This window comes from Osmerus mordax, chromosome 3 (assembly GCF_038355195.1).
Source record: "Osmerus mordax isolate fOsmMor3 chromosome 3, fOsmMor3.pri, whole genome shotgun sequence".
NCBI classification, from domain to species: Eukaryota; Metazoa; Chordata; class Actinopteri; order Osmeriformes; family Osmeridae; genus Osmerus; species Osmerus mordax.
The window spans coordinates 1,807,965-1,823,870 of NC_090052.1; the positions used below are offsets into that span (position 1 = coordinate 1,807,965).

At 52.1% G+C, this 15,906-nt stretch overlaps 1 protein-coding gene across 1 annotated transcript; it reads right to left on the reverse strand.

The window, feature by feature from the left end:
- Positions 1-6,272: 6,272 nt before the first annotated feature.
- casc3 (casc3 exon junction complex subunit) lies at positions 6,273-15,174 on the reverse strand. The gene is made up of 12 exons (XM_067233657.1): positions 14,989-15,174; positions 14,214-14,238; positions 13,686-13,741; positions 12,623-12,901; positions 12,360-12,508; positions 12,070-12,243; positions 10,363-11,267; positions 9,862-10,032; positions 9,054-9,170; positions 8,739-8,941; positions 8,448-8,615; positions 6,273-8,132 (listed from the first exon to the last, which is right to left on the reverse strand). Exons 1-11 carry the CDS (start codon positions 15,172-15,174, stop codon positions 8,478-8,480), a joined length of 2,403 nt encoding a protein of 800 aa, XP_067089758.1. The 3' UTR covers positions 6,273-8,132; positions 8,448-8,477.
- Between the last annotated feature and the right edge of the window lie 732 nt (positions 15,175-15,906).

Here is a 15,906-nt window from a genome sequence, read left to right on the forward strand (position 1 = left end):
CTAAGTCTGGCTTGAGGGAATCAACACACTGTCTCTATTAAGTCAGAGAGTAAAGAGGAAAGAAAAGTATAGAAAGAAACAGGGGAAGGTGACTAGTAACCTGATATCTGTGTTAGCGATGACAGGGGTAACCTGATGTTGCTATACGAGCCTTCAACAGTGTCTCATCTCCGCCTCAGCCCAGCTGGTCGGCAGAGCTGAGAGAGTCACCTGACACCACGGAGCGTGACAACCAGAGGTCCAGGATGCTGCTCACAGGCTGGTCGTTCGGTCTGCGTGGGTCACCTGAGTTACCAAACGTGGGTAACTTTCGTCTTTCTGGGGAAGACATAAACAAACAGAAACGTTGTGGTTACTACGGAAAGTTTTCAAGGGTGGAATGGTGACGAAGAGTTGTGCTTCTGTTTCTCCATATCTCACAACTTCTGCTTTCTGAATTTCTTTACCAGGGTTTCTGTCAGTCTTATTTTTGTTCACTTCGCCAGTTTCCTGATGGAATCTCCCTCAGTCTCTGTTACCCTAACATGAGCACTTTTACTTTTACTTTGACTGTATTTCTAACACTGCCCACACATACACTGGCTTCAGTTGAAAGACTGTTGAAGACAAAGTTTTTTTTTGTTTTTGACTTCTGCTTTTGCTTCCACGTCTGAGTTCATTAAACTGTCGATACCATGTTTATATGTTACAGGGACGTATTAAGTCCCAGTAACAACATAAGGCTTACATGCGTGCGTCTTAATGATTTCATCCTCACTCTCTCTAAGCCGGGAGTGCTGTCGTAACTCTGGCTTGATCACATCTGTCATGTGTGTGTGTGTGTGTGTGTGTGTGTGTGTGTGTGTGTGTGTGTGTGAAATGATCAGCAGGATGACACATGACTGTGGGTGCCTTCTGCACATGCTCTGTCACTCACTCCTGTGATGGACTCATCTGGACAGCCCCCTCCCACACACACACACACACACACACACACACACACACACCTCCCCCGCCGCTGTCACAATGCTGTCCTTTTCCATATTGCCCTCCTGAACCCCCGCTGACACACACACACACAAACACACTCACTCACACACAAACACACACACAAACACACACACATCCACGTACACACAAACAGACAGTGAGCTAAGACAACACAGTCATCCACAGGGGACAGTATCTGGGACTGTTCCAGCATCAAACTGATTATCCTCAGCTCATCACAGGGGCTCCACTGCTAGCCTGCAACACACACACACACAGGTACACAGGTACACAAACACACAAGCAACACACATCCTCCCAGAGCGTAGTTGTTCCTGATGATGCGAGCGCTGAGTCCTCCCCCCCCCCCTCTCTGCTTGCTGTTCTGTGCCACAACAATAATAATAACAATAATCAGATCTTAAATGTACGTGGTGTCTTTCAAGAGACACATTGATCGGCTGCTAAGGCTCCTTCCAGGTTCCCAGCTCAGCGTGGATGAGTCAGACAGGGAAGTTTGTCAGTAGTAAAACTGAAAACTGACACTTGAACAAGGGTTAGGGTTACACACGACAAGCATCTCAACTGCCACTCTCAACCCTCCCAGCAGCCCTCCTACTCAGCTCATTACTGCTCTGTTCTGCTGGCTTCATAATCACCAGTGATGACTGAGAGATTTCTGCTTATGACTGTCTACATTACATACACACACACGCACACACACACACCTTGCCCTCCTCCCCACCACCGATCACACAGCACATGCAACCTCAACCGCTCAGCTGTGTTTAAGACTGGGCGGAAGACAACTGGAAAGGAGAAGTGGAGAGGAGAGATCATGTCATCGCCGTCCTCACAAAACTTGTTTACTCGGGCCTGTGGACAGTAAGTGTCAAAGTGAAGTGGCCAGTAACCATCACCACGGTGACACCAGAGTGTGACCTCCGCCAGTACAGAACAACACTGAGCTCCTGGGAGGGTGGGGGGGGGGGCCAAGGCTGGACAGACAGACAAAAAAACAGGCAGGCAGGCAGGCAGGCTGAGAGACAGACAGACAGACAGGCAGGCTGGAGACAGACAGACAGACAGGCACTCAGACAGTCAGACAGGCACTCAGACAGAAGGAGAACACAGACAGCCGTGACCCGTGTGTTTTCCCAGCCGGGTCTCTGTGGGTCTGTGATCATCCCTCCTGTGTCTGTGGGTCTGTGATCATCCCTCCTGTGTCTGTGGGTCTGTGATCATCCCTCCTGTGTCGTCTGGCTCTCATTAGCTGGAGTCTGCTCTGTTAGGAGCTGTGAATCATGCCTGGGGTTAATGCCCTGTCACATGCTCTCTCTCTCTCTTTCTCTCTCTCTCTCTCTCTCTCTCTCTCTCTCTCTCTCTCTCTCTCTCTCTCTCTCTCTCTCTCTCACACACACACACACACACACTCACAAGTAACACACACTCCAACGCAGAGGCACTGAGACACACAGACCCCCCCCCCCCCCCCCCCACAGACCCACAGACACACACGCAGTACGGGGGAGGGGTCTGCGCTGGTGACATCACCCGGGGTATCAGGGTGCTTTGTTTGTCAGCCGTTGGCCCGTGACGGTGACAATGACAAGCCCCGCCCCCACCGCGCCCCGCCACACCACACACCGAGCAGGGAGCTGTCCGCACCCCGCGTGTGTGTGTGTGTGTGTGAGAGAGAGAGAGTGTGAGTGACAGGTCATTAAGCTCAGGCATGATTAACCAGAGCACACTACACGGACACAGACAGGCACACTGTCCTCAGAGTGCAGCAGGGGGGGGGGGGGGGGGCACACTGAAGGAAAGGAAAATGAAGGAACTCATAAAGGTATTTTCAGTAAAAGATGATTGATGTCCCATGTAACAGCTCACACTGCGAAAACCGTAAATCTAACTGAGGGTCATAAACCTGTTTCCAGATTTTAAATCTAGTTCGGCTTGGTTGTGGTATAAATGGCTTAACTACAGACTCAATTGAAGTAAACAACCTTTATTTTCAAGAAATTGTTTCAAGTGACATGTTCTTCCTGCACAGGCGACCAAACAGACTCGTTTTGAGGAAGCTCAGAAGTCATCATTTAGCTCCTAGATTTCTGGGGATGTTTTTGGATCGTCTCTTTAGCGACCAGCTGCATGCAGACACATCCTCTACTATGCAGGGAGCGGAGGGATGAGCTGTGGAACGATCGTCCACCGTCCCCCGTCACACACACACACACTCATGTACTTCATGCAGAAAGCCCAAGTACACCTCCTCCTGCTCCTGCCTGCTCCATCATGTCTCTGCATGCTGGCGTGTCGGCAAGGCACATGCGTTCGTGAGGAGGGGCGAACCCTTACCATAACACAACCGTCACCTTAACCACCATCAAAAACAGTTGTGCTCAGACAAGAAGGTAGGCATAGAAAAAGGAAAACGAAAGAAAGTTGAGAAGAGTTGTTTTTATTTGGAGCTTCCAGATACCCTAGGTTACGCAGGGGGGGGGGGGGGGGGGCAATAAGAGAGAGTGGGTTGGGGGTCGGATGTTTGTGGAGAACAGAAGGGGGGTGGAGAGCGATGGAGATGAAATAATCTGGCAGCAAGGAAGAGGGGAGGGAGTGAAAGAGGTTTGGGGGGAAGGGATGGGATGGTGAAGGGAGGGAAGAGGGGGTGATTAAGGAGAAAGAGGGCACTCAGAGAAGGAACAAGCAAGCAGGGCTGACAGAGAGAGAGAGATGTAGAGGTAGAGGTAGAGGTAGAGAGAGAGAGAGAGAGAGAGAGAGAGAGATAGGGGGATTAAAACATGATACCATAGTAACAGCTACCGGAAGACAGTCTACATGGAGGAGAGAGAGAGGGAGGGGGAGAGAGAGAGAGAGAGAGAGAGAGAGAGAGAGAGAGAGAGAGAGAGAGAGAGAGAGAGAGAGGGAGTGAGTGAGTGAGGGGGAGGGAGAGAGAGAGGGAGAGAGAGCGAGCAAGCGAGAGGGAGAAAGAGGGGGATAGAAAGAGCTAGAGGGAGAGTGAGGGAGAGACAGAGGGAACATGTGAGAGAAAATGTGAGATTTTTAGAGAGGGAGGGGGAGGGGGGGGGTTGTGTTAAAACGATGGCTGATTATTTTTTGAGTGGGAAGTGTTTTATCACCAATAACAGACCGGTTAGAACGCAGACACCATCAATGGCTCGAATGGTTCGATTTTTCACATAACCCAGTTACATAACCAACATGGCTGCCATCCACACCCGCCCCCGACCACAGTCGACTCCACTGTCGATCAGCAGCAGCTTGAGGAGGGGGTTCAGGCCGACGCGCTGCAGCAGAACGGGAGTACACTGTAGCAGCATCCAAAAGGACACGAACAGCAGTGTACTTTTTCTTCTGCGTTAACTTCATTTTTATTCCGTAGTTCCACAGTTCTACATCTCATGTTGGTCTGATCCAGTCTTTCTCACCCCTGGTCCTCGTGCCCCACTGTCCTGCATGTTCTAGAAGTTTCCTTGCTCCCACCCACCTGATTCTAATGAACGGGTTGTTACCTGGCTTCTGCTGAGCTTGATAATGACCCGTTCATTTGAATGAGGTGTGTGGGAGCAGGGAAACTTCTAAACTAGAACCAGGGTTGAGAAAGGCTGGTTTAATCAAACATCTAAAAAACAAAACACCAGTTAGGTCGACCCCACGTGATAAGAGCTTGGCTGGAACAAACATACAACATAAATAGCTGCAACACACACTGCACCAGCAGGCATCAAACACAAGGACACGATGCACACACAACACCACATACACACACCACATACACACACCACATACACACACAAGGACACGATGCACACACAACACAACATACACACACAACACCACATACACACACAACATTCACGCACAAGACCACATACACACACAGAATACACACACAACATTCACGCACAACACCACATACACACTCACAGCCACGCACACACAAAGTGCATCCTGAAACCTTTATTTTATAACCCTATGAATATTTATATGGATGCACTCACTCGGCAATAAAGCATTGTTAAAGACAGTACTGTATTGGGAGCCATGTCGCATAGAACTAATAGCTCTTCTCCTTATAAATATTCACTTGTTAACTATTAATCATACTACATGTTTGTTTTGTGTCAAATTGTCTTTCATTGCTCCACAATACTCCTTAACCCTTCAAGTAAGAGAGGGAGTTACACACACATTACACCCACACACACACACCCACATTAAACCCACACACACACATTACACCCACACACACACACATTACACCCACACACACACATTACACCCACACACACATTACACCCTGGCCTGAGATCAAAGACAGCTTCCGCCGCAGTCTGTGAAGTGAGAATTAGTTCAGGTTTTAGCCTTTTGGCTCTGAAATATTCAGTTTGACCCCGTTCATGTACAGTTGCTGGCATTGTCGAGCTTTCTGAATTCCTGCACACCCTCTCCGTCCTGTTCAGTCTTCCATCTTCCTCTTCCTTGTTTGAAATCAGGAGTCTCTTTCAGGCTGCCGTCGCCCTGGTTTAGCTGTGTCTCTGTCTCAGGACCGAGCAGGGTTTGTGTGAAGACCAAAGTCTGGCGGATGAGAAGGGCTCTGAGGGCTGTGCAGCCAACAGGCCCCAGGAGCTGTCACTGGCGTGACATGGTGGCTTTGACTTGGAGGGGAGAGGATGAGAGAGAGAGAGAGGATGAGAGAGAGAGCGGATGAGAGACAAAGGATGAGAGAGAATGGGTGAGAGAGAAAGAGACAGTCAGTTCTGGCACAGGGACAGGCCGTGTTTCTGAGCAGGGTTTCACAGCAGTGTCTCCTGCATGGCCTCCACGGCCCCCTGAAGGGTCCCCAGGCCCCCTGAAGGGTCCCCAGGCCCATAGAAGGCACACCATACTCCAGAGGAATGTCAGACGACAGGCACTGCTACAGCGGCGATGGTTCGAATCCAGCCTGGGGCCCTGTGCTGCATGTCTTCCCCTCTCTGCCCTAATCCCAACGTCCACCCTCACAGACTCACGGACTTTGAGGCGCGTTCTCGCCAACTTGAGCCCTTTATCCACCTTTTTTCCCGAGTCCGTGTTTTTGCCTTTGGCTAAGGGAATTGCCCACAACTCACAGGTTGTGACGTGAAACACCGGGGTTACCAGGGGAAGCCCGGCAGCGAGGGAAAAGTCCATGCAAATCCACCTCATAAAACCAGAACGGAAAAACAAACAAGCCTGGGCAACCAACCAAACCTTTAATGTATTTATTGTGTATACCTCTAATAAAGGGAGAGGAAATAAAGTATGTTTTTATTGGATTGGTTTATTGTTCCTCTGACTCAACAAAATTGCTCCACAAACAAAAAACACTTGAATATATCCGGATATCAAATCAAACAAGCCCTCACAGTGCTGACAGGTCAAATTCAACAGATATGAAAACCAGACCCTTAAGGCAGATAACCTTCTTCGACATCTCAAATTATATATACAGCCTTTTCTAAACATTGTAGCTTTAAAATGCAGCTCAATTTACTTATACTGACCCTGGTTAACTAATAAAAAATACATTGCAAATTAAAATACCGTGCCCTTATTGGGTAGACTAACAGGTTGCAGCCAGTGGCATCAAATAAACTGCTTTAACAATCAATATCTATGTACGAAACATGCATGTGGGATCAGATCTGAGTTTTATATATGGAGGGGGGGATTCAGTGACATCATCACTTGGGTCAACATATTCAAAGAAGGGCAACTTGACTTCAGTTCGGCTAGGTTAGGCTGACATTTCACAAAATGATTCAGAAGAAAAATCCTGAAGGAAAAGGCAAACTTTGAAACAAAAATCCTAACAACGGTTTTGAATTTCAAAAGCCAGAGAACGCTTGGTTTAATTGTTGTGACCTTGTGACCATTCGCATTCACTCACTCACTCATAAAACGTTTACAGAAATCACGTCTGACATCCCAGCCCGCTCTAACTGGAGAGGGTATTCATTTGATAAAGGGGTTGGTAATAGTAGTAATAATAACACTGCTTTATCAAACCACAGGCTTTTATATACACATTTGTCTATGTACACTTACATTAGAAACCTATCACCAAGCAGTAGCACTCAAGCACTCCAGATTCAGGCAGGGGAAAGGTGTCTGGGAAGAATACAGTATTACATCGTAGGAAACACGGACACAGCGCAACGTTCTTGTGGAAGGTTCCAGAACAACTAAACTGTCTCTGTTGCAACGTTGCTAGTTGAGAGATATTGATATCCAACTCTGGTATTAGCTAAGTGAGCACCATCTGGATAGATAGAATAATCAATGAACAAAAACTTATGCATTAGTAAATGGAACTATGACAAACAGATCTAGAATGATGTGTGGAGCAAGAGGTGAATATACAGATATATAACATAACAGTGAATGGCTGGTAACTAAAACATTTTGCTTCAATAACAGTATTTAAAATGTTTTTGTTGTTGTTGTTAAACTCAAGATCCACTTGAATGAGCTTGCCTGACAAGGATACTCAAGTACGGCTCGCGTAGGCTATTTGATGAGTGATGAAACACCACCTGGACCCTGATGGTGGAGTGAGAGAGCAGGGTGGGGGGGAGGCTGGAAGCACACCGCACGCTCCTCTCTCACCGACCGTCCCGTCCTGTAACACCTCAGCCCTCTCAGGGGGTACATGCGTCGCTTCCAGCCCCGAGCTGCCATCTCAACCTCACTGGAGGCTGACGACGACACGAGCCAGAAATGCTTTCCCAAAAGGTTAAGAAAGGGGTTTTAAGACAGAACTCTGTCACTGCTAAACCATCAAGGAGAGTTAAACACAGTTACAGGAAGTGGAAGAAAATAAAAAAACAAACAGATTTTTTGTAAAGGTGCACCTGAAATCTATGTCCAAATTCCTCCCACAAACATCTAAATGACAATTCTTAAAGAAAAGGAAATAACGTGGGGGAATTCAAATAAAATGAGGAGGGGGGACAAAAAATAAGAAACTAAAAGTCTATTCATCCATTCTTTCGCATCATGTGGTCCTTGATTGCAGACCCCTCCGCCAACTTCAGTTTTCCCCATCCTTCCTCGCGGTCTCCTGCTAGGATGAAGACCAGGCTGGGGGGACCTGGTCGGACTGCCCATTCCTCCCTGTCCTGGGGAGGGAGGGAGGGAAGGGAGAGAGGAGGGAGGGAGGGAGGGAGGAAAGGGAGGAAAAGGGGAGGGAAGAGTTAGAGGACAAGGCAGTAAGACAGTCTAATTTGTGAGTGGATTGGGATCATCTCAGGACTGTAACTGCAGTAAACATGATCAATATATCATGATTGGCTTGGTGTGTTTGACCCATAACTCGGGGAAAACAGCAACATAGCATGGGAACACCCAAGACAAGAAGAGGAACCTGTTCCTGGGTACTAAAGCAGGTCTGGATACCCAGTAGAGGTGCATTGGAGGAAGGGAGAGGTGCTCACCAGCCCCTGGGTGCTGGTTGGGTGACGGAGTCACTCGGGGGCGAAGGCCATCTCCGGGGGCGGGGGCTTGATGGTGACCGGCTGGGAGGAGCGGCGGGGGGGCGAGGGCTTGGGCTGGGCCTGCTGCTGGACAGTGTCGTAATAGGTCACCCCACCGTACACCTGGGACTGGAGGAGGGGGAGAGAGAGAGAGAGACTGGGTTAGATGACCAGATGACCCGTTTTGGAATGGAGTAGGAATGCACGGCTATCCCGGGCCTGTCCAGACGTGCTGTTTCCAGGGTCCCCTACCTGAGGGTTGAACATGGGTGGCAGACTAGCCCCAGCGGGGTAGGGGTAGTTGGTGTTGCTGAAGGTCATGACCCCGGGAGGAGGGTAGAAGGGCGGAGCCAGCAGCTGCTGAGGGGGGGGCTGTCCTGGAGACATGGAGACGGGCGGGGCGGCGTAGAGGCCGGGGCTGGGCATGGGGGCCCCCGACTGGTGGGGGTGCAGACCTGGGGGGGGAGACAGATTAGACATGATGGGGTGGTTCTGCTCTGAACTGAAGAGCTGTTGGTTGACAGTGGCCGTTTTCAAACACACCAGCCAGTGTGAGGGTCCGCTCACCTGGGTGACCGGGGTGCCCCGGGAGGGGGAGGTGCATCTCTGGTTGGACCAGCATGCCCTGGGGCGGCAGAGGGGCGGGGCTATCCCCGTGCGCGTAGATTGGTCCTTGGAACGACACTGTGGAACAGAACAACGACCCAATCAGCATTTTAATTTTTTTTTTACTACGTGTGACAGACAACCAAAAATCGCTCCACAGGAGACCACAAGCAATAAAAACCACAGAAGAAAAAACATTCTCTCTAAACGAGACTCTCCCAGTTCTCCACAAGATCAAGACACAACATCTACCAACAGTTCCCTGACACGCTCTCCACCAGGGCCGGTGCTACGGTTTGTGGGCCTAAACCCTCATCCCACAGGACAGCCTGGGGTTCTGCTGGGGCCCCTGTCTGACCAGGGCCCTTAGAATCCTCCTAATCCCCCCCCCCCCCCCCCCCCCGGGTACGGGCCCCCGCTCTCCCCTGCCCTGCAGCCCCCCCTGGTGGCTCTGCCCTGCAGCCCCCCCTGGTGGCTCTGCCCCGGTAGCGCTGCCCTGCGGCCCCCCCTGGTGGCTCTGCCCCGGTAGCGCTGCCCTGCGGCCCCCCCTGGTGGCTCTGCCCTGCGGCCCCCCCTGGTGGCTCTGCCCTGCGGCCCCCCCTGGTGGCTCTGCCCTGCGGCCCCCCCTGGTGGCTCTGCCCCGGTAGCGCTGCCCTGCGGCCCCCCCTGGTGGCTCTGCCCTGCGGCCCCCCCTGGTGGCTCTGCCCTGCGGCCCCCCCTGGTGGCTCTGCCCTGCGGCCCCCCCTGGTGGCTCTGGCTTGGTACTCACTGGGCTCGTAGTAGTGGCCCTCCATGACGCCGATGTGCAGCGGGGCCGGTTCGGGGCCGGCTCTCTGGCGCTGGGAGGAGTAGCGCTTGGCCCGGTTGGCCCCCACCCCCAGCTCCTCCATGTTGGGGTACTGGGGGGGCGCCCCGGCCACGTGCATGGGGCTGGGGATACCTGACGACCGGGGGGGGACGGGACGACATGGATTAAGAGTTAGGGACAGAAATGGAGAGTATAGTTATATTTAAAGAGAAAGAGAGAGGGGTATGTATATATTTGACTACCATGTGTGTCTCTGTATGTGAGTGTATGAAATCTAAGTATATATATATAAAGCTGTCATTTATATTGATGAATATTTCTGTAATTCCACCGTTAGTTTGGCAATATGAACATTTGTTTTTTTTCATGCCAATAAAGCCCATTGAACTGAACTGAGAGGGAGAGAGAGAGAGGAAGAGGGAGTTCGAAAGAGAGGGAGGCAGTTGGAGAGAGGATCCTCACCCCTCATCTCTGCGCGCAGGTAGGAGTGAGGGTTCGGCCCCCAGTTCTGCCCCGCCAGGCTCAGTCTGGCTAGGTCCTGATCCAGGCCCGTCAGCCCCCCAGTCTGGCTGGGTCCATCCCCCTGGCTCTGGGCGGGGCCCTGCCAGCCCTCGCCCTTGCCCCCCCCGGCTGCGGGGGCCGGGGGAGGGTCCTCCAGGGAGGCCTGCTTCCCCAGCTCTGCGGGCCGGGAGCGAGTCCTGCGAGCCAGGGAGTACGACTTCCTCTCCACCGGCCTCTCGGGGGGCGGCGAGGCGTCGCGCGCCGCGGGACACGCCGGCTCCGCCGCGCCGGAAGCCCCTCCCCCGGCCCGCTGCTCTTGTCTCCGTGGCAACGAGGCCGGCCCCGAGTCCCGCTCGGCCTTGTTGCCGTGGTGGTGAAACCCGGACTGCGACGACGACGACGTGGTGGTGGTTGCTGTGGTTACGCCGGCGGAGGACGCCTGCTCTTCGTCCTCCTCGCTGCGGACGTCCTCCACCACCACCGAGGGGCTGCGCTCCACCTGCTGCCCCCAGCCGTGGCCCCGGGGCCCCCCGGAGCGATCCCCGTCGGCCCCCGGAAGGTTCCGGTGGTGGGTGGTCTCTGCGGGACTCCTGTAGCTGGACCGGGGATCGCTACGGTGCTGCGCGTGGGCCTGGCTGGGCCGGTTGCCCTGGAAACCTCTGGAGGGTGGCGGGTGCGGGGACGATTTGGGGTGGTTGTTGGTGTTGTTGTTCCGCTGGGAGCCGGGGGGCGCGGAGGGTTGGGGCCCGGGGGGGTGCAGGGGCACGGCCGGGGGGGCGCTGCGGGTGGACCCCTGCCAGGAGGTACGTACGGGCCTCTCTCCCCCGTCCCGCCAGCGCTTGTCCCTGACTGGGGACGTGCTGTGTCTGGGGACGAGAGCAGCCAGTTAGGGACCGGGGGACAAACTCTCCCGTCAAACAAACCCCCCCGTCCTAGGGACTAGAACACACACCCCTGTCCTAGGGACTAGAACACACACCCCTGTCCTAGGGACTAGAACACACACCCCTGTCCTAGAACACACACCCCTGTCCTAGGGACTAGAACACACACCCCTGTCCTAGGGACTAGAACACACACCCCTGTCCTAGGGACTAGAACACACACCCCGTCCTAGGGACTAGAACACACACCCCTGTCCTAGGGACTAGTAAACACACCCCTGTCCTAGGGACTAGTACACACACCCCTGTCCTAGGGACTAGAACACACACCCCTGTCCTAGGGACTAGTAAACACACCCCTGTCCTAGGGACTAGTACACACACCCCTGTCCTAGGGACTAGAACACACACCCCTGTCCTAGGGACTAGAACACACACCCCTGTCCTAGGGACTAGAACACACACCCCGTCCTAGGGACTAGAACACACACCCCTGTCCTAGGGACTAGTACACACACCCCTGTCCTAGGGACTAGAACACACACCCCGTCCTAGGGACTAGTACACACACCCCTGTCCTAGGGACTAGAACACACACCCCTGTCCTAGGGACTAGAACACACACCCCCGTCCTAGGGACTAGTACACACACCCCTGTCCTAGGGACTAGTACACCCTCCCCCCCATCCTAGGGACTAGAACACCCCCCCCCCCCCCCCGTCCTGGGGACTAGAACACACCACCCTCCTATTGTAGGGAGGAGTGCTGTGGGCGGAGCACCCACCTGGGTTTGCGCTGCCGGTACGAGCGGTCACCTGACCCTCCTCCGTTGCGGATGTCGTAACCGTAGATGGCGACCAGTTCGTCACGTGACTTGGGCGCCTGCTCCTCCTCGCGGAACCTGTCGTGTTCCCAGCGCCCCTCGTCCTTCCACAGCTTCCTGTGGCGACCCTTCGGCCTGGCGACCCGGGAAACACGTTTGTTAGCGACCATGGGAATGAACCGTGGGCATTTGAATGGACGAAAGAAAAGAAAAAACACGCATGCGGGCGAGGTAACTACGGCAACCGATACCTTTCCTCCTCGGGGGCGTGGCCTCGGACGTCGTGCTCGAAGAACAGGCCCTTGCGGGGGATGTAGGCGGGGTTCTTCCTGTCCTCGTCGTCGTCCAGCTTCTGGCCTGGTTTACCCCCCTGCTGGGTCTCTGGGTCGTCGGTGCTCTCCTGGAAGCAGGAGGAGGAACAGGAGACATGTCAAAGGGCAGCAGGGAGGATGAAGAGAACACCAGGGGCATGGATGAACTCTAGTCACCCCTCCACTCGTTCGTCTGGCCTCACCTGTCCATCCCCACTCTGTCTCTCTCCGGACAGGTTGCCCTTCTCCTCCGACTTCAACTCTTTAGTCTCCCCCTGCCCCTGCTCCTGCTCCTCCTCTACCTCACCCTCTCCCTCCTCCCCCTCCTCCTCCTCCTCCTCGCCCTCCCCCTCTCCCTCCTCCCCCTCTCCCTCCTCCTCCACGTCAGCAGGGGCGTCCTCTGTGGCGGGCTTGGGCTCCGGGGCAGATTTGGCCTCCTCTTCGTCGCTGAAGCGCTCGCCTCCCTCGTCGTCCTCTCCCCCCTGGGAAACAACGACAGCGTCACTAAACGTGCACCTCCGGTTTGAGATTCAAATACGTTCGTGCGTTTTATCCTGGAGACAATGCCGATTAGCGAATGGAAACACAAACTTGACCAACAGGAAGCTCCTTAAGGCGTTTAGACCGTCTACCAAGCACAGTTATGCAGTACATTTACATTTAGTCATTTAGCAGACGCTCTTATCCAGAGCGACTTACAGTAAGTACAGGGACATTCTCCCCCGAGGCAAGTAGGGTGAAGTGCCTTGCCCAAGGACACAACGTCAGTTGGCATGACCAGGAATCGAACTGGCAACCTTCGGATTACTAGCCCGATTCCCTCACCGCTCAGCCACCTGACTCCCTGCAGTACCACTGTATATGAGCGCAGGAGTCAGGCCCTCTCGATATTAAGGCTCTGTATTTGCATAATAGGACATTGCTGCAGAGCCATTACATAAAAGTCCCATTTCATAATCCATCGTTTCATGCAGCTCCATAACTCCCCACCAGGGGGGGTGGTAGACACACCGTTGACATTTCTAGACTTCAGTAATACTCGGAACATCCTCAGAAGAATCACCACTCTCAAACCATGTTTTGAAGATTGATTTGGAGGAGATCCCTGGTTAGAATACAGATTGTAAGGCTACATGCCTCACTCTGCATGACCAGAATCCTGGAGAACATTCAGAGATGTCCAAGACACCGTTAACACCCGGACAAACTGTGCGACAAAACCTGAGAGCTCACTAAATCCTTGTGAAGCCATAATTTCCTTCTCACCTCTGAATGGGAGCCATTCTCTTCAGGATCAGCGCTCTCATAGTCAGAAAGAACAGCTGGAGGAAAAACAAAACAGGAAAACAAATGTTTATCCGGTCAACCTGCTAGCCTATTCAGGGATTAACAGAGGCAGCGAATTTGACAGCTCGTCGTGCTTGGTTATTCATCTTGTTCTTTCAAGGACTTGCCTACACTCGATGACTGTAGACCAGCCTCTCTCAATCCTGGTCCTCAGGGACCCCCCTGCCGTGCATGTTCTAGATGTTTCCCTGCTCCAAGACACCTAATTCAAATGAATGGGTCGTTACCAAGCTCAGCAGAAGCCAGATAACGACCCATTCATTTGAATTAGGTGTCTTGGAGCAGGGAAACATCTAGAATATGCAGGGCAGGGGAGTCCCTGAGGACCAGGGTTGAGAAAGGCTGCTGTAGACAGTATATAGTAGTGAGCCATTTGCCTGAGCAAGAACAAGATAAAAACAGTTTTGCATGTTTAAGAAGGTTGATGACTGTTGATAGGTCACTCACCTTCACCTACGCCATCTTCACTCTCCTATAAAGTATAAAATAATAGAACAAAGATCAGGGAACAGAAACATACAAAGCAAATGACATTCTGACAGTTTCACATTTCGTTAAAGCTGGAAGCTTCGGGTCAGTTCCTCAATGTTTTGTTCCCAATATTGTATCCTCAAAGCAACGAGTAAGGTGCGACGTATTTTGACACCAGTAGTCCACATTATCTTTGTTACTACCTGAAAATAAAGACGATGCGGTCAACACTTCTGAAAGTGCAAAGGCGGTTTGTCCAACTACATGAGTTTCATGGCTCGAAGATGACGACTAATACAACTCCCGGAGGTCTTTCACAGAACCGCAGCTTATTCACCAGCTCACCGACAAGCCGCCAAGAGTGATTAACAGGCGCATGTGACGTACATTTACAGACGCCACAGCAACGTTTTAACAACCTAGCAACCTGTAGAGTTACAAACAAACTACTACAAGGCTCCGATGACTCTGGCTTTAGGCGTCGCACTCCACGACCGAGGACAGTGGTGCAGCTGCCCGGTGATTTATTGGAAACGTGAGCTGGACGTGGCAAACTCACAATGGGGATGCGGGTTGGCCTAGCCACAAGCAACAAGCGATGGTACCCGCTGTCCCAAAAACGGGTTGACTTGATTCATGAGAATATATATTTACAAGTTAGCTAACTTGTCAAACCCTGGTCACGGAACGAAATGATTCTGCCTTGGTAAGCTAGGTGGCTAACACTGGCTCGCGGAAGCAAGACACTCACACACTCGGATTCGGCGTCGTTTTTCGGTACCACGCGAACGGCTGGCGCCTCAACCGGTTCGGGCTCCCTCACTCGGCTCTTTGACGATGGTGAACCGGACCTTGCGCTTTCGGAACCCGAACCAGATTCGTCATCTTCCTCGCTGTCCTGGGACGCGCGCCTCCTTCTCCTTCGCCGGTCCGCCATCTTAGGAATCAAATCAGAGAAACCGGAAAATGATAGGAATTGTGGGTGAATATCACTTACGCAGTTCCGGTGTTGTGCCCCCAGATGCACCCCCCTGAAAAGCACAAACCACTCGAATCAGTTTAGACTGGAGTTTCAGGACTTTGTGTTGAGAAGAACATCAGTTATTTACACAAATAACCGACGTTATTCTCTTCTATTCTCTAAATAAAAAGTTACAATGTGAGACAGCTGTCTCCCCTCTGTTTGACTGCGATATCAAGACGAAATCTTTCACTTTTTGATTCGAGTGGTTTGTGCGCCCGCTCCCACGAGAGGGTGCTTTTCAAGGGGGGTGCATCTGGGGGCACAACACCGGTGTTCCCTATAATTCAGTTCCCCCTTCCTTGCTCGTGCGCGAAATCATTACATTTTCCCTTGTTGCTTGGTTGAGCTGAATGTGATTTATAATTGCGTGTGTTAGCTTAGTGTACTCTACCTACTTTCCCTGAGCATAAGGTACATTTCTTGATGTTGGTTAGTTAATTGGCACTCAAATACAGGCTTTAACCCTTGTGTTGCCTTCGGGTCACATGACCCAAAGGTTCATAACGAACCATCGTTGTGTTTGCCCAATTTTACCCAATACAAAAACAAATAAAAATAATTTTCTTTTAACCTTTGCAATGTGGGGGGTCTGAGACAGCCCAACGGTTAAAATAAAATGCTTCACTTTGTTTTTGTATGCGGTAA